This window comes from Pituophis catenifer, unplaced genomic scaffold, assembly GCF_029215685.1.
Source record: "Pituophis catenifer annectens isolate HBS135680 unplaced genomic scaffold, rPitCat1.0.hap2 SCAF_1, whole genome shotgun sequence".
NCBI classification, from domain to species: Eukaryota; Metazoa; Chordata; class Lepidosauria; order Squamata; family Colubridae; genus Pituophis; species Pituophis catenifer.
In genome coordinates, this window is record NW_027256881.1 from 294,942,150 (window position 1) to 294,969,905 (window position 27,756).

A 27,756-nucleotide genomic window follows, 5' to 3' on the forward strand; every position below is an offset into this window, starting at 1 on the left:
TGCATCACAAACTTCACTGATGTCTATTTTTTCTGCTGATAAGACTGTTGATATGACAAAAAAATCTGCTTCAGACACATGATAGGAATGTTAGCCACCCTCTTATAAGTCCTATAAGCAGCTTGTGAAATAGAATGATAGTTATCAGACTGAAAGAATAACAGAATAACAGAGTTGGAAGGGACATTGGAAGTCTTGTAGTCCAGCTCTCTGCCTAGGCAGGAAACCCTACACCACTTCAGACAAATGGGTATCCAATATCTTCTTAAAAACTTTCAGTGTTGGAGCATTCAAAACTTCTGGAGGCAAGTTGCTCCACTGATTAATTGTTCTAACTGTCAGGAAATTTCTCCTTAGTTCTAAGTTGCTTTTCTCCTTGATTAGTTTCCACCCATTGCTTCTTGTCCTGCCCTCAGGTGTTTTGGAAAATAGCTTGACTCCCTCTTCTTTATGGCAGCCCTGAGATATTGGAACACTGCTATCATGTTACCCCTAGTCCTTCTTTTCATTAAACAAGACATTCAGCTCCTGCAATCGTTCTTTGTATGTTTTAGCCTCCAGTCCCCTAATCATCTTTGTTGCTCTTCTCTGCACTCTTTCTAGAGTCTCTACATCTTTTTTACACTGTGGCGACCAAAACTGGATGCAGTATTCCAAGTGTGGCCTTCCCAAGGCATTATAAAGTGACATTAACACTTCATGTGATCTTGATTCTATCCCTCTGTTTATGCAGCTTAGAACTGTGTTGGCTTTTTTGGCAGCTACTGCACACACTGCTGGCTCATATTTAAATGGCTGTCCACTAGGACTCCAAGATCTCTCTCACAGTTACTACTATTGAGTGAGGTACCACATATACTGTACCTTGCAAAGAAATCTCAAATTGTTTCTAATATGAATTCTTAAATAAATGCTGTTATTTAATGCATCACAATATTTGAAAAAATAAATGAGTTGATTAGATTGGGATGAGATAGAAGTGTACCTCCCAACCAAGACCTGCTACAAAATCCTCATATGCTTGGCTTCCTCCAGTGTTAGTCAGGATGGAGTGTTTATCTTCTTGTCCCTCAGCAACATAAAATACTGCAATTTTGTGTGTCTCTCGGCTGTAAGACATATGATTGCAATTATATAAGAATTTCCTCTGACATCACTCATAGTGGATATATAGAAAGGCTAATATAATTTCCTTAGTTCTGAAGGGGGTTGAAGGAGATTTCAGCTTTTATTTATACATTTCTTTGCTGATTTATAGTCCTAAAGCAAGGATCATTGCCAAGGCATTTTTTTTTAAATCTCTCTTCATAATATATAATCAAAATTATGTACTTTATCATACTATAGAAATACTACTTTTAATTATATAACATTTGTAACATTGCAAAAATAAGTTTCAGTTTCTCAATTTGGGGGAGGGGGAAATAACGTGAGAGGCCACATCTTAGCTTGGTTTCTAAATGTTTCAAATCAGACATTTTTGCTACTATATCTTGAAATAGGTCAATGCTAAAATTCATAGGCACAGAAAAATGTAATTCAGCAATTTGAAAACATAATGCACTCATGCAAACAAGTTTTTTTCCCCAAACAGCAACATAATCTGGCACTCTCCAATATTTTCTCCTGAAATGGCTGAAAATAATCTTTAAATTTGCTCTAGTTGGAAGATAAAGACACACATATATTAGCAATATTTTCACAAGTTATGGAGTTACAAATTTCTTTCATTATGATTAGTCATAAGCTTAAAGACCCCATACAGTTCATAAAAACTGGCCTTGTGGCCAATAAAGAAATACAGTTCTCGAGTTGAAATAAAGCTCTTCTGAAATATGATCTTTTTTTTTTAACTAATGATTTACATGTAGTCCTTGATTAATGACTGTAATTGATCTTGGCAATTAAGGTTGTAAGCCATGACGATTGTAAAGTGCTCATCATGTGACTGACCTGATTTTATTATCTCTTTATTCAGTGGTCGTTAAGCAAACCCACTATGGGCCAGTTTTTGCTGGCAACTGGAAGTGAAAGCTATTTTCTGTCAAAAGTATTGTAAATCGCAGTCATGTAATTGCGGAACACTGCAAATGGTTGTAAATTAGGCCAGTTGCTGAGTGCCCAACATGCAGTTATACGATGGAGGGGTGGGGCGATGTTGAAATGTTGAAATCAGATTGTAAGTAGCTTTTAAGGGATCCATCTTAACTTTGAATGGCAACTAAATGACCGGTTGTAAGTCAAGGACTACCTGTAAGCTGACAAAAATACTCTGTCCATACTTCATATCTAGTCACTTCTGTTACTATTAAAGCACTAAGGGCTTAAACAATGATTCAGTTCAAATGTTAAGAATTAATATTAGCTGTTTTATGTTTTTAGAACATAAGAGTTCTAATAATTCAAATACGATTGTATTAACTCAAAACTACAGGCACTGGAAGATTAGTGCTAAAGACAATTACTAAAAGGCAAATCTTTTAGTACATTTTTAAAATAAAAATATCTATTGTCACAGAAATTGGTAGAACTTATAACAACTTGAAATCTACACTATTTAAAAAAATAATTACACTGAAAGTGCAATTTAAAAAAGGAAATTATTACCACACTTAAAGATTGCTTATAGCAGATAACTTGCCATTGTCTTGAATCCAAATTTCGGAGTTCTCGAAGTAGTTTTTCATTTTTTTTCAGAAGATGAAAGCTTCTCCTACGTAAGGAAATTTAATAAAAATGTTTTCATTATCTGTGCAGAATGACAGATATAGCAAACAATAACACCTTTTCATTTCTATTTATTATTATCTCCTACAGTTTTCTTGCCTTTTGAAAAACCTTTTCACATAAAAAATGAAAAGATCTTTGTTTACAGATACACACACGTTAACCTGGTGGCCTGAACAACATTCCCCTTGGAGCACATAAACCAATAAACCAAACTGGCTCTCAAATTAGGACTAGAGACTTGAGAACATTAGGAGGCATCTAGGAAGGCATTTGTGAGAAGTAGATATGTATCATCAAAGTAGAAACTAATACAAACAAAACAACACCACTATCCTCCTATAGTTGTGTAGTGATTTATATTATGTACACTCATGGCTAAGAAAATCTTAATAGAGAAGCGAGAGGACATTTTTATTTAATTTCATTACATCCTTTTCTTTTTTAGCAACTGCAATTTGTTCCAGTCGCTAAACAAAAAGGTTGCTAAGTGAACATGTGACAGAGAGAGATGCTCTGAAGATCACTAGTTGCAGCTGTCTCATTCATATGTTCTCTTTACACAGCGCCCAATGCCTGACAAGAGTTTTTCCTCTTTTTTGCCTCCTCTCAGGGTGGAGAGATTGCTTAAACAAGCTTTTTCTTCGTGAGCTGCTTTTCTTGGTAGCATTGTACTTCCCTAAAAAGTGCTAGTGACAGGTTAAGAACTCTGTAACCTTAATTAGTTCACTAGAACCTTCTGTCCAGCTTGCCTGCTGCCTGAAATTGACCAAACCTTAATCAGTTTCACATTGAAGATTTTTTTAGACCCAAAAAATTTGGTTGTAAATTTACACATTGATTTTTATTACTGTTTATTACTATTGTATTTGCAAATGGTTGCTAACCGAAATAGTTGCTAAACGAGGAGTGGCTATCCTGGAAGGAGAAGATATATTCTACTATTGTTTTTAGTAGTAGCATGGATGTCACTTAAAATCTCTCTCAGTTCTGGAAAAGACCAAATTATGTTGATTTTAAGAGCAAATAATATTATCATTTTACCTTTTATCCCAAGAATTCATTCCAAGAATACTAAGGAGTAACCTGCAATAGTAAAATGCTGAATAGGGTTTTTGTGGAATTGGTTCATCCTGCTCCATAGCCTTCATATTTAAGTCACTGAAGTGCTTTTCAATAAAATCTCTCTCTTCAGTGTCCTGTTTAAGGATTGCATTGATTACATCATTTTCCTGCTTCTCTGACACACAGATAGGTTGAAGAGCAGGTATATTGAGAGACACACCTGTCCTCTGTAAACACTCAGGACTAGTGATTCCCACATATTGTAAAAGCTCATCAAGGGCATCTTCTTCATCCTTTATTGTATCCCATGTTGGCACAGTGTCTCTAAGTCTTCTTTTTAGTGGCAGAGTAATTCCATCCTTAACATACATTTCTTCTGTATATGCAGGAGATTCTGAGGCATTTTCTGATTTCTCTTGATGGGGCAATGAAAGCATAAAAGTGGTTGGTTCGCTTAGGCCACATATAGGGGGAGGCCCATACATGATGGCTGAATCCCAAGAATATTTCCCAGACAGATCCCGCACTATAATTCGGACATTTGAATTGGCTGAGACAAGTCCAGCAGATAAACCTCCTCCAGGCATGTTCTCTTCGGCTCTTATCTGTATACAGGAAACTAATGTGGTATTATTTAATACAAAGAATTGGAGATTGGGGTTCTCAAAAAGCTCAGGAGAAAGTTCAAGGTTCTCGCAGAAAGGATTGTCATTATTTTCACATACTTGACTTGTTAGCATAGCAGGCCCCCCACTCATTGGATAATGGCCTAAGTGGTTTACCAGATGAGCTATCACAGTACGAGCTGCTACAGAGATCAGTCCTTGTTGCATATGAGATTTTACTGAAAAACACACAAACAAAATTCAATACTTTAGGTTACACCCATAGCATTAAAAATGTAATTTCTATCTGTTTAAATGTTAAGGGACTGAAGAGATGCAGTATGATCTGCATGACACCATATTTATAATGTATTGTAAGAAAAATACTGTTAACTACGGATAATATGCATTTCAATTAAAATAAAAGCAATTATTAAATGATAACATTAAAAAAGCAAATTTTCAGAGAATACAGCTTTAAAGATATAAATAACTGTAAAACTATTTTAACACTTCAACAGCATAGAGAAATGAAAAATATGAATAGAAGCTATTAGTTTTCCTTCTTGGAAAAGGAAAAGGCCACTGTGGGGATTATGGCAAATACAGAATGAAGACAGAAGAATCAAACATTGTCAGCACGTTACGAAGGAAACTGATATTTCACAGCTGAAATGATACTGAGAGATATTTTCTCACAGACAACACTATTTTAGAAATATTATGACTGTTAACAGTTCTAATAAATTAATTTTATATATATATATATATACATACATATATATATATGTGTGTGTGTGTGTGTGTGTGTGTGTGTGTGTGTGTGTGTGTGTTCTGAGGTTTTCGCGGATGTTTGTATGTAGGTCTTTGGTTATTCGGGTTTTCTCCCCCATAAAATTGGAAGTGTCTTGGCGGCGTTTCGATGAAGTCTCATTCGTCCTCTTCAGGCTGGTGATTTCGGCTTCGTGCTTCTAGGAGCACAAAGCCGAAAATACCAGCCTGAAGATGACGAATGAGACTTCGTCGAAACTTCGCCAAGACACTTCCAATTTTACGCGGGAGAAAACCCGAATAACCAAAGACCTACACACACAGACACATATATAAATAATTAACAATGAAAATTGTTACAAAGAAAAGTGCTTGTTTTCAAGAAAAGAAAACAGAAAAGAAATAATTACAATCCTGACGTTAGGTTGAAATCTGAAATCCTGAATATGTTTTGCTGGGAGTAATTTTTACTGAATTTACCAAAGACACTAAATAAATATGATAGATTTATACTGTTATTCATTAGAAGACTTTAATAATTTTTCTACTGAAGCTAGTTAATTATAATGCTTTGAATTAATATTCAAAAAGTTGATTGGAATGATAGCCAGTTGTGAATTAACTGCAATATTATTAATATATTAAAAACAATAATTCTTCTAATCTTATTTTCTAATAAACACAAATCTTTATGCTAAAGTAGGCTTGCATATTCTGAAGCCTGAAGCTATAGAACAATCCAAATGGTGTCTTCATTTAGATTTGAAAACGAACAGGCATATATTCAAAAACACGACTCTTTAATTTAATTTTATTACAGATTTTAGAAAAGCTGTTTTCAAGGCAGAAAACTAGCACCTGGCAACTATAGGCCTCAAGCCATTATATAAATATAGATACACACAGAGAGAGAGAGATATACAGATACCCTCAGGTTTAGATTTTATGTTTTTTTTTTCTTGACTATGAGATTCTTAGTGGGATAAATGATTGACATCTGTGTACAGACTTATTGTAAAAGATGAGTGTAGTGCCATAATGTGTATCCAAACTTGGTTCTTATAATCCTCAGTGCCTTTTTCTTTTAGTACAATTTATAGAGCATATTTTGTGTTGTAACTAAGTCATTATCTGCTGACATTTAATGGCAGTTACCTCATAGTGGAACCAGCTCTTAACTTGTAGTTCCCTCTTTTTCATTAATATTAATTCTGAGAGCTTGACATATTTATGAAGCTATGGATTTCAACATTGTACTGAATGGTTTTATAGAGTTCTTAATATTTCTTTATAGAGCAGGGGTGTCAAACTCACATTGGTATGTTGGCATCATGTGATGTACCGGGACTTTTTTTCCTTTCGCTAAACCGGGCGTGGGCATGGCCAGTGCATGACGCATCCGGCCCGTGGGTCGGCCGGAGTTTGACAGCCCTGTTATAGTGTAAACATTCTGAAGCAACACAAGCTTCAAACAAGCTTTATTTAATATACTTCCTAGTTTTGCTGGAAAAAAATGACTTAAACCTGAAAGTAATGTATCTTTTTTGGAGAATAATAATATTGCCATATGTTCAAGATAACTTATTTTTGTAGGCCAATAATAGCAACATTTCTTTTGACATAAACAAATTAGAATCATACCAAGTCTTAAAATAAAAGGGGAATCTTAGGAAGTAAGAAGAAAGACAATCAAAGAATTATGCTAACACTGTTGCGTACCAAATATAATTTAGGACATGCTTTTTGATATGAACTCATTCTGACTTCATATCTTTTAGAATTGTAGGCTGCTGTGGAAAATGAAAAATACTGAAATTTTAATATTATTAGGAGTACCAACATTGACAAAATAGTTGCTACATATACTGGTCACCCAACCAGGATTGTCAGGGATCTTTTTAAAATAGGTTATTAACTTACCTAAGACAATATAATGGAAGGGAAAAAAAATCTCATTTAGCATTTTAAAAAATACCCAGGACTTACTCCTGTGTGGAAATGCACAAATAAAGGACAGCAATGCTGGTGTTTTCTCCAATAGATACTAATTTAAGAAGAGGCGGAGGGAACTATTCAAGGTTGCCTTTTCAAATAGGCAGATTAAACAAATCACAGAGTATTTGCTGTGAACCCATAATTACACATTATTACAGCATACAAAAGCAGTAAGGCACAAAAACCGGCTGCAATTCTTTACACTTGCAATGTAACATGTAGAGGAAATTAATCTTGGCAACTAGTTTAAATATTAGCTTTGCATAATATGTATAGGTGAAACTGTAATTAGGAGGGAATGAATCCTTCGGTGCTGCTTTCATTCTGACCCTGCAGATGATTACTCTTCACTAATAAGACCACAGCCATTTGACAAAAAGCCAACTACAGTACCTTGCTTCACTGCTCAGTAAATTTAATAATTACCGTTCCTCCTGCCAATAGTTCTCAAATCAGATTTGTTCAATCCAATACTGAGCTTATTAGAGGACAGCTCTGTGTTCAGAATTCTTTGGCCAAAAAAGTACTTGAAAATGATGAAGCATGCCTTAGACAAGGGCACAATGATTAGCCATTTTCTCCACATAAAAAAAACAGCACGGAGTCACTACAGACCACAAAATCACCTGCTGTTAGCACACAGCTGTTACAAAAAGGTTCTGTATTTATCTAGTCCTTAATACCTTTAAGGAAGCCTAAAGGGAACAGCTTAATATTGGAAGAGAATGATCCTACACAGAATATTTAGCCTCAGTATGAAAGCCCGTGTCTCCCAAATTTCTTTTCACTAGTACCATTTGATATTTCATACAAGAAAAAAAAAATCTAAATTAAAATTATTTGAACTATTAATTCAAGGTATTTAATTTTTATTAGAGAAAAAAAAAAGCTTGAAAAAAGAAGTTCATAAGCATGAAGCAAATTTTAAGAAATACAAAATAGTGCATACTTAATTAAACATATTGTATCTGATTGCTTGCTAAATAACATGTAAATGTTTGCTATCAATAAAAATTTAAAAATTTTTTAACTTGTTTACTGGGGTAGAGAAAAATTTATTATGAAGTTGATGCATGTTGTAAAGACGTACTTATTGTACCAAAAGGAGTTGTAATTACTCAAAATTATATCAATCTACTCAATGCTTATTGACACTACCTATAATCTATAATTGAACTATTAGAATGTAATTTAAGAATTCATACTCGAGACTAATACTTCAATATTAGAAAATTTATGATACTTGATCAGAAAAGGAAGCTAATTAAAGCAAACAAACCTTCTGTGACTGGTTGGAGTTTGGAAGACCGTTCTGAATCAGGTGAATGGAGTGGTTCTGGTTCTTTTAAATTTTCCAAATGCATAAAAGGATCATAATCCAAAGATGCTAAATCAGACAGGCTCATTGGAAAATACTTCAGGTTACTAAAGCACTGAGATCCATAGACACACCCATGAAGAACCTTAAAAAAAAACACCAAAATGTACTAAAATCTATGTATATAAGTATGAAAGATTAAAGTGAAGCCAGATTGCTTCTCAGAAGATTGACATAAAGTCCACCCAGGATAAACAGGTTTCTTAAGTCTGTGATATAACTACATTTATACCAAAGAGTACATAATTTTATTTGTCAAAGGAAAAGATGATGAAAATCATTTCATATTATTCTGATTTGTAACTGTTCTCATGATATGTGATTATTATTTAATGTATCCATTACTGTATTCATATCCTGCTTTTCCTTTCATGCAGTATGAGGGTCACTTCCCATTTTGTTCCTGTAATTGTAACTGCATGAGATACATTGGTCCAAGAGAGAAAGAGAAAGATATTTTGAGTTAATCCAGTGAAGTTAGTATGTCAATGAGTGACTTCAACTGGATCTCTCTCCAATCCAAACTGACTGTCACACTCCTATCCAAGAGTAGCCTTCTAAAATGAACTGCTACTGAATATGGCTGGGTACTGAAGAATCTTGTTACTGGTAATTTAGAGTACTGTTTTAATTTTTTAGGATTTTTCAGTTTGGAAAATCATCGCTATTAAAAAAATAAACAAATCCCCAATGTTTTTATTCAGATTGAGATTTCATCTGAGACTGATGTTTGAGTCTGCCTCCCCACAGAGCTATCAATGAAAACACCCCTTTAACTGTGGTACATTAGCCAGATGGGATGGACATGTTCCTAATGCCTTCCCCTAAATATTGTCATCTGATGAGAGCACATCTTTATTATTGCATCCTATGCCATATGAAACACTCTATACACACATACACCTGAAGTTCAGTAGACCTCTACCTTCCGAGCCTTCTATAAAGTACTGAAGTGCTTATCCATGAAGCATTAGGATAAGATTAGAAAACTGCAGATTAGAAGTTTGGTTTGGCATCAGGTTTTTGTTGTTTGTAATTTTTTACTGTGTTTAGTTTTATAGTTTTAATATGGCTTTATATGCTGTTTTAACTTTTGATTGGGAGCCACCCAGAGTTGGTTAGAAGATGGGCGGCTATGTAAATGTTTTAAAATATATAAAAAGGTTTATAAATGACCATATTCTGCTTGGGTCCATGCAAAGGCCTTTCTGGTTTCCAAAATGTTTTCAATCTGTCCTAATATTTAATATTGTTTTATTCTGTTAGCATTAGTTCTTTATTTTTATTTAAAAAATCTGTAAGGTTTCAAAATAATTTATTTTATTCTATTTTCACTGTATTTTTGAACTTTTAATATATTATTTCTATTCAGAGAATAGTCCAAAGTACACTGTGATTAGGAATGTCCATCTATGCTTAGATTTTGTCTTGTCAGGGAATAGAGAAGGTTCTCCAATTATTTCTGCTGATTTCTCTTCCCAACAGGCACAGCTGTGAAATCCGGATGGTTCTGCTCATGATATGTTTTATACGAATTAGGTATTTTGCCTTTTTTCTTTCATAAGACAGATTCTCTGACTTATACAACCAGTAAACAAGCTTCAGACAAAGCCATTTGGATTTGTTAGCTGTATCTGCTAGCAGAGTCATCAGTGGAAGTGAATGAAACAGGGTGCAACATACTTCTCCTTCACTGACGAGTTCAGGGTTCTTGCAATTCTGAAAAAATACACATGAAAATAACTCTTCTGTTTTTGTTCAGTTTTGCTTCTTCTCTTATTTGCAAAAAGAAAAAGTTAAAAAAAATTCAAAGACAAAATTTTCATAAGACCAAACTAAAAGTAAAAGAAGTAGGAAATACCTTATATATGTAATTAAGAACAGATTTTTCAGTTTTATCATTTTCAAATGCTGCAGGATGAATAGGTTGTAATAATGTCCGCAGTGGCAATGCCATTGTCCAGTCCAACAAACAAAGAAGTAGAGATACCACCAGCTGTAATAGAAATATTTCTAAATTACAGATAATCATGAAGGATAATTTATTTGCATTGCTTTTCCATGCTTCCTTTTTAACTGTAGCTTCAACAGGAATCCATATGAGAAGCACTTTGTAGCTCAATATGCGTTATGCCAACAGTTTGTTAGTAGAAATACAGAAACAAATAAATAAGTCTTGATCTTACTAAAAGAGAATGTCTTTTTAGTTTCAGTAGGGGAGTTAAACCCAACAGAACTTCAAAGAAACATAATTTTAGATTGACTATATTTGTAATCAATGTATAGCAGAATGATTAAGCAAAATGTTCTTATAAAAACATATAAAAAAACAAAGTAGACATGTAATCATTTATGGTACACGTTCTCCGCAATTACTGAAATTCTAATGTCAACTTTTTAAAAATTTACTATTATGGATAAAAAACATTAAAAAGTTTTTAGCATTCTAAGAAAGCAAACATAGAAGAAACCCTAAAACTATGAACCATTTCTGAACCATTTCACCATTTTTCCTGGTTTATTGAGGAAATTGTCTGATATTCTATTTTGTCCAATATGCTGCACTTGACTGAGCTGGATTCCTGGAGTCACATTCGAACAGTAATAGCAGTGCCAATACACAACTTTTCTTTCGCACTGCCTTAAGCTCCTTGAGGTAAAATCTAACATATAAATAATAAATGTTTGGGAAATCACCCCAACTTATAGAAGATGTTCTGGCTATATAAGAATCTATAAGGGGAAAGATCACTTGCCAAAAAAGACTCTTTCTATGTTTTCACAAACTAGCAGATCACACCTACTCCATGGATAGAAACAGACTTTCTTTTGAAGACTGCAAGCTTTGGATCCAGATAACTATGTTACTTTTGTATGAAACTAAAACATAAAAGGGACCTATATCACAAAAAATAATTTGTTTCACATTAAAGACCCTTGCTGGATCAGTTACTGATCGACAATCGAACCTGCAGTGAAATAACTTTGTAGTCAGTGGAAGCTAAACCTAGCAAGAAAAATAAAATAAAATAAAGGATTTCTCTTCTCTAGAATGTGTTGGACAGAAATTGGGAAGCACAATTTTGTACTTCTAGCTAGAAGAGAGAGGTTACAATTTCTTTTTGTCCTTTTGAGGAAACCCTTTCCATTCATCCACTTGTACTGATTTTAGTTCAGTTGTTATGTCTCTTCTTTTGCTGTGTGTGTTCATAACAAACTTGTAACTGCTAAAATGCATAGAAATGGAAGAACAACATTTAATGGATAATATAATGCAGTGATGTAACTTGCATCCTGAATCTTGGGTCACTTGGTTTCTTAGATATATTTTTCTCTTCTTTCCAAATAGGGTGGGATTGTTGGCTCTATCTTATAGTGATCAGAAAGGGAAGCCCAACTACTGTGAGCTGAAAGGAAAGGGATAGACGATAGCAGTGTTCTCAGGGTGAACCAGTGTAACAATTTATAGCACTTTTTGTTACACAGCATGACCAAAGGCTGTGTCTATGTCACACATATCTATTTTATAATATTTCACAAAGTTCAATGACTCTGCAGCCTTATACATTTCTATTAACAGTATTCCAGTTAATAATACCGTTATTCCAGTTAATAATGCTGTTGACATGGCCACCCCGAATTTACAGAGTGTGTTCTGAAATCAGAAGGAGACTGTGTATTACTATATTTTGTAATAATTTGATGATTGTAGATGATAAAACTCGACTTTGATGATTTCTTGTTTAGTAAAAGATAAATAAATAATTGACCTTTCGCTCTTCTAATGTACATTTGAGCTTGGGTAACTTTAGGCCAGTCCTTGTCTTTTAGCCCAACCTATCTTACAAGGTTCTAGTTTCAGGAAGAATAGCATGCAGGAGCATTATTGAGGTATACTGCCTTGAGCTGACCGAATAAAAAAATAATAGCAGGATAAAAATCTGTACATAAGTAAGTAAGTGAAATGGAATTAATGGAGGTGAGAACAGGAACGTGTCCATGAGGAAGCAACACAAATGAGGGGGGGACCTAAGCTCCTTGTCCATCCACGAACAATGGAGCCAAAGCCTACATATGCAATTTGTACATATACTTATGGTTTCATTTATAACCCAAACTATCTGTACTTCTTCAATTTTTCATTGTCATAAACATACATTGCAATAGAGTAACATAAAAAAAATCTGCTTACCCTTTTATCTTGTTCATAAGAAGAAGCTTCTGTACTGGGCAAGAGATGAGTGATGGTAGCTATCAATATCTATGGATAATAAAACATATTTTAAAAAAGAAATTAAACTACCAATGACCTGTTGGGTTATCCTTTCAGAAATATTTCTTTACCAGATTCCTCAATGCCTTCAACAATGACAAACCTCTAGTGTACTATCTTCAGTAGAACAGCTGGGATATATTTAGGGATGTTTTGAAAATAGCAAATGTTGAACTGTATAGCACAGGGGTCTGCAATTTTAAACACTCAAAGAGCCATTTGGACCTGTTTCCCACAGAATATAAAACACCGGGAGCCACAAAACCCTTCCCGTGCCTGACTATTTCTTGAACTGCCACAAAACTAGCATATGTAGTTGAATTAAACCTTCTGTTTTCTTCTGAAACTTTTCTTTTCTTGGATTTTTCCATGGTTGGCCTACCGAGGGTTGAAAAGCTCAATAAATCATGTGCCGGTGGGTGTTACACATTGGCGGTTGTGACACATATTTTGAGTGACAGGGAGCTGCAGCAGAGGGATGAAAGAGCCACATGCGGCTCCAGAGCCGCAGGTTGCTGACCCCTCATATAGCACAGTCAAACACCAGCAGAGGAAATGTTTTATGACGTTTTAACTGTTTTATGATAATGTTTATGTCATGAAATGTTTTATAACATTTGCCAAATTTCCTTTCCACTGGAATCATGGGTTCCAGATTTTGGATACATCTATAAGTTAGCCTGGTTGAGGTACAGATAAACCTTGATTTATGACCAAGATTGAGCCCAAGATTTTTGTTGCTGAGAAATTGGTTAAGTGAGTTTTGCCCCATTTTACAACCTTTCTTGCCATAGTTGTTAAATGAATCACTGTACTTGTTTAGTTACCAATATAGTTGTTAGGTAAATCTGGCTTCCCCATTGATTTTGCTTATCAGAAGTTCACAAAAGGAGATCACATCACCCTAGGACAGTGCAACCATCATAAATATGAATCAGCTGCCAAACAGCTGCATTTTGATCATCTGACCATGGGCGCTGCAATGGTTGTTAGTGTGAAAAATGGTCACAAGTCACTTTTTTCAGTGTAGTTGTAACTTCAAACAGTCACTAAATGAACTGTTATAAGTTGAAGACTATCTGTACCTTGGTTCAAAAATTGTTGCCTATGATGCACCATTTTGCTTAAAGGAGTGTTTTAATAATACATACTGTAGTCTATCTTTCTAAGCTTAACATTTTTCTGAAGAAGAAAATTGATGCTGTTTTTATTTTTGCATATTGTATGTGCAACTGCCTCTGTCTGGTGAATAAAATTTGTGTTGTATAGAGATAGCTTTTGTAGTGTTTAAGTCACACAGATACTTGTTTGTAAATTAATTATTGTATATTTAATTTTTCTATGCGGTTTTAATTTAGCATTGTTAATACAAAGCAGCTATTTCATTCTATATAATCACTATGAGCTTACTTAGCAATTATTTAAAATGATTAACCTCTTCAAAGTCTTAGGTTATTGTTTGGAAGCTGCTTATGAAACTGAATAATGTCAAAATATCAGTATTCAAGAATTACTGTTATTAGTTCTGTAAAAATTGATATTAATCACATTTACCCAGAAGTCAGTCACCTTGATTCAGTGTGAGTCAGTGTAATGTATTTTAAAATATGTGCTTTGTACTGGTGTATATTAAAAGCTTTTACTATTATGGGAAAATATTGAAATGACATTGAAAGATATTAAAATATTCTTCATATACTTCATATTAAACATTAAAATGTTCTATTTTTTTTCATTACTTCCGATCAATTTTTTTTTGTTTTATTTACAATTGTGACACTGCCTTTTGCTTCTCTTATGGAAGAGATTGAACATCTCAGGTATCTTACTGTAAATGACCACAACTAATTGGTTCATTTTAAATGAATCTTAAACTTTTATCCATATATCTATTACTAACATACCATTCTTCCTCATAGTATCTATATTTGAACTGGCATTCTTGACCAATATGTGTATTGGTAATGAACAATTCTGATGAAAACATACAGTATTCCATAAGCTGTGAATTTCAATATTACACTGTGAAATTTGCATGGCACATGTACCATTCACCACTCTGAAAATATTTTACTAAATATTATTATATGAAAACCTATGTTGAAATATGTCTTTTGCTTTTACTTACTTGAATTATTTTTAATGGTGAATCAGACTGGTACAATTGTAGCCTGTGTACGTAATGAACCAGCATATTAAGCATATTGCAAGCCACATGTGCAACTGTTTTATTTGGAAACTATAAAAAAGACATAAAAGGAACATTACTGAATGCATTATAGCAATGTAGCAGAGTAAAATTTTTATTTATTTTTACCCCACCTTCATTAGTTTTATAAATAATTCCAGGTAGCGAACATACCTAATACTAATCCTTCCTCCTTTCCCCACCGTAACAATAATTCTGTGAGATGGGTGGGAGGGGTTGACAGAGAATGACTGGCCTAAAATCAGCCAGCTTTCATGGTCTTCTAGTTTCTAGCCTAGTGCTTTAATCACTAGACAAAAATGGTTCATTTCATTACTATTTTATGTTGAGAGGAAAAATATACATTCAAAGTAAAAAAAAAAAAGTGCTCAGGTAAGAATCAAACTTATTCTCCAATTCTTGAATAGCTTTAAACCAGAAATTAATTATGTCTATGAGTCTAAGATAGATGAACCCAAAGAATACAAATAATACACTGTAACCAAACTCTAAAACACCTGAGATTTATGCAGATTGAGAAAAGATTTATGTATGTTAATAAGGGTATGTTCTTAAAAGAAAAGTTCCATACCCTGATACATAGAAGAAAAAAAATCAGCTAATGAAAACATTTAAATAGAACAGAACAGAACAGAACGAGCTGTGATGGCACAGTATTAGAATGCAGAATTGCATGCTAATTCTGACTGCCGGCAGTTAGTTTCTCACTGGCTCAAGGTTGACCTAGCTTTCCATCCTTCTAAGGTCAGTAAAATGAGGACCCAGATTGTTCGGGATAATTTTCTGACTCTGTAAACCACCTAGAGAGGGCTGTAAAGCACTGTGAAGTGGTATGTAAGTCTAAGAGCTATTGGGATAGGATAGGATAGGATAGGATAGGATAGGATAGGATAGGATAGGATAGGATAGGATAGGATAGGAATTCTTTACTGGCCAAGTGTGATTGGATACACAAAGAATTTGTCTCCGGTGCATAAGTTCTCAATGCACATACAAATGTAAATAAATAATAAATGACAAAATATCTAAAATAAATGTTACTATAATGCACAATAACAAAAGTAAATATATATAAAAGACACAGTGGTTTCTACAGTGCAGTAATTATAATGGGAAGTACATGAATTTGGATTACTGTAATTCATTCTACTCATGGTTTTCCTTAAAGACTCTTTGTAAACTCCAACTGGAGCAAAATACAATGGTCCATTATGCTGTTGGTGACAGTTACTTCAATATTATAATACCAATGCTTTGATTCAAGAATTAGTTAAGAGGATATTGAAACTGATTAAAAAACAAGAAGTAAAAATTAAACATATATGAACAATTCTTATATTGGGGAGACATGCAAAATTGAGCCCTTCAGGGATCCATTTTGGAACCAGTGATTTGTACATAAATGATCTGATTGTTCATCAAACTGTTCAGGATAATAAAATCAATAAGGGATAAAAAAAACTCCACAAGGATCTCTGCAAATTAAGGGAATAAAAAATGGGAAATGTATTTAAATGTAAATAAATGAAAAAGTATGGAATTTGACAAAACAAACAAGCAAAACCCTAAATTTTGCCTATACATTAGTAAATCTGAGCTGGAAGTGATAGATCTGGAAAGGGATCTAGAAGTCATAATGGATATCTCAATGGAAATGTCAACTCATTTTGCAGCTGCTATTAAAAAGGTTAATTCAGTGCTTGGAATAATTTGAAATAGAACTATAAACATTATGAAAAAATAATAATATCCTTATACAAAATCCATTGTACAACATTACTGGGTATAGTGTGTACCACTGAATCCTAAGTAGGATTATACAGAGCTGGAAAGGGTAAAAAAGTTGCAAAAATATTAAAATGCTGGAGTCGTTTCCCCTATAAGGAAATACTATAGCAGCTAAGGTTATTTAGCTTGGAATAAAAGCAGGTGAAGGTCCAAAGCCATATAAAATCATGCCTAGTATAAATAAATAAATGAATTTTTCACCCATATTGCTAAAACTGGAGGTTATCCACTGAAATTAAACACAGATTTAGGGCCAATGGACAGAAATAGTTTTTACAAGGCATACAGTTAAAATGTGAAATTTAATTAAGGTAACAGCAATCAATTCATATTGCTTAAAAGTGTGGCTGTAATCTTCTGAATCACTGATAAGTGTTGGTTGCTGGGAAGTGAAAAGGGCTACTACCTCCAGTTCAGGCTGGAGCTTCTCAAATGCAACTAGTTCAATATTTTTCACGTACAATATCTAACGTTGGACCCAAGAAGGCTCATTCTGTGTAATAATAATAATAATAATAATAATAATAATAATAATAATAATAATAAAGGGCTACCCCGCTATTTAGAAATTCTAAATTTGCCGGACTTGAACATTTTGACTCTACAAAAAACCACCTTACTCGGAACAGCTTACATCCTCCGACGATACCTTAACAGTTCCTAGGTCCTTGGTTAGGACTCGAGCTGCTGAGCTATTAACCAGCCTCAAAGGCTGTGAATCTCACTAAAGATTAACCAATTAATAATAATAATAATAATAATAATAATAATAATAATAATAATAATAATAATAATAATAATAATAATAATTTTATTTCTATACCACCCTTCTCCCGAAGGACTCAGGGCGGTGTACAGCCTATTAAAAGCACAAAGACAAACAACAATTAAAATAATTTAAAATTATTAAATAATTTTGGCTCAATATTAAAACCCCCCCAAATTTAAAACATCCAATTTAAAATCATTACATTGATAGCCCGGCCTGGCGGAACAGCAGGGTCTTAAGGGCACAGCGAAATACCCTGAGGTCGGAGATCTTACGCATTTCCGGGGGCAGTTCATTCCACAGGGCTGGGGCTCCCACAGAGAAGGCCCTCCCCCTGGGTGTCACCAGCTGACATAACTTGGCCAATGGCACCCTGAGGAGACCCTCTCTGTGGGAGCGAACTGGCCTGTGGGAGGCTACTGGTGGCAGAAGTCGGTCTCGAAGGTACCCGGGTCCTATGCCATGGAGCGCTTTAAAGGTGGTAACCAACACCTTGAATCACACCTGGAAGACCACTGGGAGCCAGTGTAGCTCGCGCAGGAGGGGTGTCACATAGGCACAACGGGTTGCACCCATAACCACCCGCGTGGCCGCATTCTGGACCAGTTGGAGCCTCTGAGTGCTCTTCAAGGGGAGTCCCATGTAGAGAGCATTACAATAGTCCAGCCGGGAGGTGACAAGGGCATGAGTGACCGTGCACAAGGTGTCCCAGTCCAGAAAGGGCTGCAACTGGTGAATCAGGCGAACCTGATGTGAGTAATTCTGAGAGTAACTCAGGCTTTAATTTTGGATGGAGTCAATTGTACATTAAAAAAAAAAACACAATACTTTTTTTTGGGTGGTTTGAGTCAGTTTTTGACTCCTGGCAATTGCCTAGAAAAGTCCCTGCAATTTTCTTGGCAAAAGTTTTCCGAAGTGGTTTGCCATTGCCTCCTTCCTAGGACTGAGAGAGAATAACTGGTCCAAAGTCATCCAGATGGCTTTGTACCCAAGGTGGCATTACAACTCAGTCACCTGGTTTCTAGCCTGATGCCTTAACCACTATTACAAACTGGCTGTCATATACTTTTCTATTACTATTTTCTATACAGTAACTCAAATTGCAGTTGTCTATAGAGATTCTCAATCATCCAGATCATGGTTGTCTTAAAGGTGCTTTTTTCAAACTGATGAGGAATGGAAGGATTTATTTAAGGATTTATTTAAATCCTTCCATTCCCCATCAGAGCATTAGAACTGAAGAAACTTCATGGATGAGAAGCAAAACATTTTCAAATAAAAAAAACAAGAAAGTCAATTTGACTTTTGAAAAAAACACATTTGGGTTAAATTGTAGTCTGGAGTGATCATGTGGCCTCTATGTTTTTTCAAGTATCAAATTTCAGCACAGTTCACCTATTTTTAAAAAATTGTTTGAATGATACTTTTTGTAGCCTAATAAGGCTTTCTACCCACTTAAAAGACATGTTATTTTGGAACAGTGTGCAACACAGCTGCTAACTGCAGCAGTTGATAGGAGTGGCTAGGATCCTTTTGCCCAGGCTTTCAATACGTCTGAATCAGAAAAGTTGTGACTTCATGTTGTCTAGAAGAAATAAATGCTCCCTGTACTCCAACACAACAGCTTAGTTGGAGTTCAGCAAGTGTTGTCCATCTGTTATAAGCCTGCAATTTGCTTTTGTCAACTGCCATTTCATTCTAATAGTGTACATACTGTCTGTCAATAAAACTGACAAGTTATAAAGCATTTGCTATCTATACTTATTCATATTTCTTACTAGGAAATGAATCAATGTTCTTTTAATAATATATGTTCCAAATAAATGCCCAAGAATTGTTTACCACAACCTGTTTTTGAACTTTACATTCAGTTTCCAAACTGTACAAAGAGGATATATCTCAATTATTTTCTCTCACTGTATATACTGTTTTAAAATTATTTTTAATTTAAAATTCAACTTTTTGAAACTTATCAAAGCACAATAATTTATGCAAAGTTAAATATTGTTTAGACTAAATCGGGGATTTCAAACTCAAATAAATATAGAGTCACATAACATAAAACACACTGATCAATGGGCTGCATTGATCCATATGCAAAGATGCAAGTAACATTTGTTAATTTTTAATTAATAAAATTAATAAAATAATTAAATTCCCAAAGGTGCTCTTTCAAAAGGCAATTGGTCTTTCTTTGTTTTTCCTTGAAGATGTTTTGCTTCTCATCCAAGAAACAGTTCTCAGATTGGTTCTCTTCAGAAGTGAAGAAGCTTCTTTGCAATTCTGTGGCAACTAGCACAGATGTATAACAATCCCACCAGCAATGTTCCCTCTATCTCCTTGCACAGCTATCAGCTGTTGGTGCAGTGTCTATGTATGAGACAAAGCAGCAAGGCAGAATGGTAGAGCAGAGTACAGGGTCTGCAGAGCCACTCCGCTGGGTTTGAGTTCTGGCATAATTGTTATGGGCACGCACTGCAGCATACCATCCATGCATAGGAGAAGGCAACAAAGTAGACAGGCCCTGGCAAAGCATAAAGTTTGTGAGAAGTTGTAAGCTGTATGAAAAAGCTTCAATAGGCTACAAATTTGAAATATATACCTAAAATAGATTAAAAACTGCCCATACAAGAATAAAAATAGTAAAAACAGTCATATCTCGGTTTAATTGTCATGTTCTAATGATTACATACTTACTTTCAATGAAGCACAGATTACATTGAGAGCTTCCTTGATCTGAGGATGATGGGTTTCATGTACTAGTTCTTCACAGATCCAAATGCCAAGGCTACAAATAGCAACACATCTACAAAACAAGTTACAGACTTATATTAAACTAACTGTACCTGATAATATCAAGGAGTGAAAAACCGTGATATATTATGTTTTCTTAGACAAAGTTAGATCTTATGCCCTGGTATGTCTTCTAATCTAAGTAAAGATTTTTTGATCAAGAAAAGTTTCTATCAACATATCGGGTGAAGGAAACTAATGTCACAAGTTCTCTCATTAACACTCCAGACTATCATTTGTTCTGTTCCTATGGTTACACAAATCCTTTAAAATTGGGGAGGAGAAACTCGTTGTTCTGATTATGGAAATCTTCAATGGATTGTGTTTACTATTTGTAGGAGGCTAGTTTTGGCTACATTTTTTAAAAATTAAAACATTGTGGCGGAATATTTAGTGAAGCAAATGCCAACATATATTCACTTTATATTGGTATTTTCTTCACTAAATATTCTGCTATAACTTTTAAAACTATGTATTATTGCTACTAAAATGTTAAGAAATGTTAAAACATATTTCATAATATATCATTAAAAAATTTAACTAAGTACCTGAATTAACTAATTTACAAAACGTTTTGGAACATTCCTTATTTATTCATACCTTGCAGGTCCCGATGGCTCCTCTTTTGCAGAGCTTAATATTGTTTTGACAACTAGTTCCTAAAGTAAGAACATTCAAGAGAAGTTATCTCTAAACAGCTTAATGTAATATTAAAAAAATCAGTAATTTACAAATCTCGAAAATGGAAAATTCAGCTGGTATGCCGATAATTTGGGTCATCTAGTCAGATATACCTTCCACTCTGCATACCAAGGGTGCTTTTCAAAAGGCAACTAAACGTTCTTAGTTTTTTTTCCTTGAAAACGGTTCGCTTCTCATCTGAAGCGAAAGAAACTTCTTCAGATCTGACTGAATGTTGGAGAATGGAAGGATTTATATTTCTTGCAATCATCTGGTCATTAGCACTCTGAAAGTCATTAGCTCTCTGAGGATCATTAAGGCTACTTTGGGGGTTTATCTGTATCCTCAGGATCACCTGAATCAGAGTGCAAATGGGTGTGGGATTGTCTTGGGACTGCTGGAAGAACTGTGTTGTAGACAGGAGATATTATATCCCTCCCCCTCAGTTGAGAGAGGGCTGTTCAGTTTTAACATAGTTGGCTTCTTTGACCCCTCTTTCAAATCAATGGTCCTCTCTTTCCAGACTTTGCTGCCTTCAAAAGAGTGACCTTTGTCTTCCAAATGCTGGAGATGGATTGCTGAAGCTTGTCCTGATGGGTTTGTTCGCCTATGTTGTGCCATGTGTTTGTGAAGTGGTTGTTTTGTTTTTCCAAAATCCAGTTGCCTTTTGAAAAGCAGCTTTTGGGCAACCATGACCTGGATGATTGAGAATCTCCATACATACTTTCACTGTCTACTTGTTTCTTCATATAATAAGCTCCCCCCCCCCAGCTAATACCTTTCTTCTTTAAAACTAATTTTAAAATAGTTTCTTTTAAAGTGTTCTGCAATGAGTTAAGCTTAATATTCTCTAGTAGTGAGAAAGAAGAAGAGAGTACAGCCTTCAAATTCCTGCTTGCATGGGAAAAACTACCACAATAATTTTATTTTAATTTTTATTTAATTTTATCATAATAAGCTACTCAATATTGTCATATAAATAACCTGAGATCAGAAATGCTACCATTTTTATGATTAATCTTAATTTTGGTTTACTGACAGCAGAAATGTGATCCATAAATATGATACATAGAACTGGTTTCTTTTAATAAACCATTGCTAACCACAGCTTAACATTCAGATACATTTTTCACAACTTTACCAAACTAATAGAGGGGAGACTGTGTACATATATATTTTGGCAGCTAATAATTTCCATGATATTTCTTAGAACTTGTTCCTTGGTGCCTGCCAGAGTCTAAGTTACCTGTCTTTTTTTGAAAAAGATGTTTTAATTAAGAAAATGGAAAGCTGGTATAATGGAAAGAAAAAGTCCACCTCACTCATTATAATATCCAAAAATGCCTCTTGGTCATATAAAGTATACTATAATGGAAGTATACTCATTTATGTTTAAAAAAAGTAAAAGGCACATTAAAGTGGTGGAGAGCAAGTTAAGAAACTAAAAATGATGAGAAACAATCTGAATAATGATACTTTCTGATATATGAATATGTTATGACTGACCATGCTCCTCATGGCATTCCTTTGAGTATCCACATCTACACAAATTCAAAATGTGCACATGGGCCAAAAAGTTTGGGAATCCCTGCCCTAGACCTTCCTTTTTTTCTGGAGATAGGTTTACAGATAATTAGGCTATGACAGTTACTAATGCTAATTCTTTGAATCAAAAGAATGAGCTTTAAATATTGGTCACTGAGAAGTGACAATGGAAAGGGACTTCCCAATTCTGGTTTAAGAACTGGCACCATATTTTAAATACATAAATACATGAAAATACATAAATACATGAAATAAATAAATAAATACATATACCATAAAATGTTACACAAATAGCCTGTATCCCAGCAGCATTCTTCATATGCTGTTGTGTCATATTTAAGTAACTACATGGCCATAAAAATTAATTTATACTGCAGAAGATATAAAAATAACACTGTCAACCCTGAAGCCATTCTGGAGCATCTTCAGGGCTGCCACAGCAAGGCTGGTTGGAGCTGTGGGAATGGGAGGGGGGAATAGAGATAGCTGGGGACTTGTAACCAAAATAAAATTCTTTCTTCTGGGAACCAAGGACGTTCTCACCAGATGCTGGGGAGGCATGGATTGAAACCAACTGGAGTTGGGACTGTGACCTGGTTGGACCATGTGATGGACATGTGGACTGGGGGAAAGAACTCTGATTTTAATTTGGGACCTTCAGAGTCGGGTTTCCACCAGATGTCCCAATATGACATGCCTAATAAATTTGGACTTTGAGGAACACCTTGGCTTTGGAATTTTGATTGTATTGGGTCTGTTACTTGGAACCCTGACAAACACACAGATTTCAAAACCTACCTTTACTTCTGTAAACTGAGATACAACAATATCTGGAGTGTTTGGATGCAATGCTGGTAATTCACAATATAAATTGGGTAAACACACCAGAGAGCCTAAGAGAACTTGTGCTTCTAGTCTTGGTGCCTGAGTAATAAATAACAATATGATATGTTAGTAACATTTGAGTTAGTATTTAATCCCAAACAAAATTGAATAAGAGCATTTACTATTTATATTAATTTCATTATATTTGCTCCCCTTCTGCTTTGTTGTTTAATATTTAATATTCTCATCTACCATCTCTCGCATTGGATACCTTATACTAAATGCTCCCTGCTATCATTTTAGCAAACATTGTTTTGTAAAAAAATTGTTTGCTAGTTTAAATTAAAAGGTAGCCTAACTTGTAAAATATTTCAGCAACTTTATTGCAGAAGGCATAATCAGCTTTACATATTGAATATTTGATATTATAATAAAAGGATTATGTAATTACTTTTTACATAATATACTAGGTTGCTAATAGTGTTACAAACTTCTTGCTATGATGAATTTTAACTAATAAACTTTGCAACTTACCATAACTTTTATTGTTATAGAAAAATTAATATTAAACAGCAACACTTGAAAAACACTTGAACACTTGAAAAAGAATAAACTTACATTGAGAAAAGATGATGCTGCTACTCTGCCAGCAGCTACAATGAAATCCATTATCAGCATGGTAGCACCAGGCAAACCAAGGGAAAAAAATTGTGGAGAACAGTGCTTTATGATTGTATTGACAATGTCCTTGGAGGAAAAAAAACACAAGATTCTAATTGTCTATCAAGGAAACTGTAGATAATGTGTTAAACATAAAAAAATGTTTCACATTAATCATACTTTAATATAAATATTAAAGTATAAAATATTAATCATATTTTAATATAAATAGTCCTCATTTAGTGACCACAATTGGACTGGTAACTTGTTTGTTAAGCATAGGACACCTTAAGTACACTCACAAGTCCAAGTACTGCCGGTCTGACAACATAATGGTTATTCTTGGCTTGCAACCACAATTGGGACTGGATTTCTGGTTGTAAGTTATTATAGTCATAAGTAGAGATATTGTGACCGGACTTGATTTTATAACATTTTTTGTGGGGTTTGTTAAAAGAATCTACAGTCAACTTATGTTGCTGTAAATGGTTAGGATACCAAAATCTTGCTCTGTGTTGATTTTAGTCACTAAGAATTTGTTTACTTTTCCATTTCTTTAATAGATAAACTGCCAGTTAAAATTTAGACAAATCTGTCTTTGGTTCTCCAACAAGCATCAATATCTTATCCTAGATAGAATTATGGCGTCCCACCAAAATATTCTTTCAAAATATATAATTCACTAAATAAAAAAAATAGGAGGCTCAAATTGGAATTTAAAATTTTTGTTCATGAAATCATTTTAATGAAGCTGAATATATTTTAAGAATAAGGCAACATTTTTCCAACCATGTATAGCAAATGTAAATTTAGAACTTTACCTACAAATAATGTTTACTTAGTAATAGGGATGTAATGTCATGCTATATAAAATATATAAAAGCACACTTTATTTTTGAAATATAAAGTCTCTAATAACTCTCTAAAACAAGATGAAGTCTGAATTACAGGAATCAGTGTTTCATTTTTGCTAATGACCCTTAGATTTCTGGGAAGACATCTTATTCAGCAGTATGATAAATTCTGGCAATTATGCTGAAAATACTGCTTTACCAGAACTGTTATAAAATGGTAATTAGATTGTTTAGCAAGAAATAGAAAGAGTATGTAACGAGGTAAAAAACTTGTAACTAAATTATTTGTCAGTCAAATTCTGAGTAGATTGCCTAGAACACTTGCACAACTATAAAGCAGTTCTTTCAGACAAAAGCTGTTTATAACCTTACTGTTTTACATTGTAGATGCAACTCAAACAATTAAATATTATTTTGGGTTTTAAAAAACTCTTTAATATAGACAATGAAATATCAATAAGAATATTTGTCTAGAATATTTCTCTCTGTCATGTAGTTCGTTTATACACAAACTTCTTTTTCTGATATAGAAATCACATACACAATTCAAAATAGCACACCTAAAATAACTTCAACTTTTTTGTCTGGTAACTGGATGGCATCCACCAGTATAATAGATTTCTCTTCTCATTTCCATTTCTCTGAAGAACTGGAGACCTTTTCAGAAAATTGGGAGAGCACTGTGGAGTAGATTTGGAGCATGCAAACAAGTATATTGAGCAGGAAGAACAAGGGAAAGGCCGGATGTTCCAGTTTAAGTCTGTGTAATAGTGGGATATTCAAAGAAATGAGTGGTATAATGAAATTTGGAGTATGGAAACAAATGATAAATTAACAACAGAAATTAAATTTAAAAAAGGGATGATTAAAGTAGACAATTATAATGAAATATAGGGTGATTTTATAAAAATAGTGTTTGTGGAAGGCAAAAGGAATAAACCTGCTCAAAAATATATGCTGTTTTGGAGGGGATAAGGGAACAATTGGAATATATTGTATATCTTTCAGTTGTTATAGAAGAAGAAATATAAGGGGGAAAAAAAGGTCTCCGGGGGAGGGGATGCACTGTAATATTTGTAATTTCCCCCTTTTTTTTGTATTTAGATTTATATGTATCATGTTTGTATTATTTGTATTCAAAATAAAAAAATATTATTAAAAAAAAGTGTGTAATAGTGGACAATGTCTTCAACTTGTCCAGTGTCAAGAAAACTAATCCAAACTGGGTTTTTTTTCCAAAATGTGTTCTCAAATAAATCTACGATTTTTAAAACTTTTTTGGTGATTCCAAAATAATTTAGAAAATGACAAGGAAGTATCCTGAAAAAGATGTCCACTTTTTCTGAGCTTCCCCTGAAACATAAACCTGCAAAAATGAGTTGGAAGAGAAGTAGAATATATTTTCAGCAGCAGGAGCTGAGTAGTTCTAGAACATTATGTAACCAACAAAAAGACGTTTTATGGATGCCTTAATTACAGGGATAACGACTGCCTGTAAACTATGTAAAAAAGGAAATTGGATTTTTTGTGAGGAAGGTAAGGTGAGGTAGAAACCTTTACCTGATCAACGTGAAGCAGTCCACAATGCATTATATTGTAAAAATGAGTTAAAAAGTCCCTGTTTGGAGAAACATCTTGTCTTCGCTTCATTGTATTACAAATGAGCTTATAAGCATGCAATTTGCCTTGTTTGTACTTGTCACTCAACATGGTTGCCTAATATGAAAAAGGAAAGTCAAAATATTAACAAAGTTCTATATCACATCATTTTTTTTTTAAAAAAAATAATCAAATGATAATTAAAATTACCTTAAAAAGCCATGGAGTAAGAATTCTCAATGGAGGAATTAAGACTGGTGGAGATGGTGATATCACATTATCAATTGAAATTCCAAGATTATCTCTAATCTGAAAATATTACAAAGTGTAACAAACATTTATATAAGATATTGTTGAAATAATTCTTCTAAAGAATTATTCTTCAAGTTGAGATTCTCTCCGTACCTTAGCAAGATTTTGCCAGAGTTCACAAAGGTAATCAAAAACCTGAGCATGTATTTCAGGGTCCATAATACAATTGACATCTCCTAAAATTCCTAGCATCCGTCTCCACATTACAGTTGCTACATCTGCATGCCAGCCAGTCAGGGTTCCTCCTGCCATCACACTGCAACATTCAGATGGAAAATCACTGGTTTCTATAGGAAGAGAAAAACACATATTATCAGGCAGCTGTTCTTTTTTGTGAAGAGATTCAAAGCAAAGAAATACAATATGAAACTTAATTTGTACAAGTATTTGTTAGATTAGACAGAAGCAATGCTTAACCCAATACAAAAAGACAAAGGAGCTCTAATTTTTTTCTTTGCATTCTGTTCCCAAATATTTTCCCAGTGTAACCTCTCTTCCCTCTCAAAAGTGTTTTGAAGTAGAGGGAGTTTAAAAAGCAAATTGAGAATTCAATGAAACACTACCCTTAGAACAAATTCAGAAAAATGAAGGCACTGTATTTATGTGCACACCTGAAATGTAGTCCATCTTTTTACAATAAATGTGTTGCATTTATCTAGAAAATAAGCTTGAAGCCAAAGTGTATGCATTGGATCATGCTTCCTCCTTAACCATTTCATTCTCATTGGTCATATTATTATATAAACCTGTTTTGTGTATTATGGCATGCATCTGGTACAAAAATCTTATTGTATGCATTATATCCTGAACCATGGTATAATATTACATTAATGCCCACTGCAACTACTGCATTCTACATTTTGCAGAAGCATAGGTGGGAAATGTCCAAATGTAAAGTTATAGGTTA

General features: G+C 34.1%; 1 protein-coding gene across 2 annotated transcripts in view; it reads right to left on the bottom strand.

Moving 5' to 3' along the window:
• Positions 1 to 27,756, bottom strand: part of RALGAPA1 (Ral GTPase activating protein catalytic subunit alpha 1) — a 123,609-nt gene that overhangs the window by 38,676 nt on the left and 57,177 nt on the right. For both annotated transcript variants that reach the window (XM_070940525.1, XM_070940535.1), the window contains 14 exons: positions 26,943 to 27,136; positions 26,748 to 26,846; positions 26,499 to 26,654; positions 24,043 to 24,171; positions 23,398 to 23,523; positions 20,974 to 21,032; positions 20,278 to 20,386; positions 14,943 to 15,053; positions 12,734 to 12,802; positions 10,403 to 10,537; positions 8,443 to 8,626; positions 3,772 to 4,636; positions 2,642 to 2,713; positions 986 to 1,109 (listed from right to left, as the gene is read on the bottom strand). In XM_070940525.1, the coding sequence (XP_070796626.1) occupies positions 986 to 1,109; positions 2,642 to 2,713; positions 3,772 to 4,636; positions 8,443 to 8,626; positions 10,403 to 10,537; positions 12,734 to 12,802; positions 14,943 to 15,053; positions 20,278 to 20,386; positions 20,974 to 21,032; positions 23,398 to 23,523; positions 24,043 to 24,171; positions 26,499 to 26,654; positions 26,748 to 26,846; positions 26,943 to 27,136 (2,432 nt within the window). The remainder of the gene's footprint in view (positions 1 to 985; positions 1,110 to 2,641; positions 2,714 to 3,771; positions 4,637 to 8,442; positions 8,627 to 10,402; positions 10,538 to 12,733; positions 12,803 to 14,942; positions 15,054 to 20,277; positions 20,387 to 20,973; positions 21,033 to 23,397; positions 23,524 to 24,042; positions 24,172 to 26,498; positions 26,655 to 26,747; positions 26,847 to 26,942; positions 27,137 to 27,756) is intronic.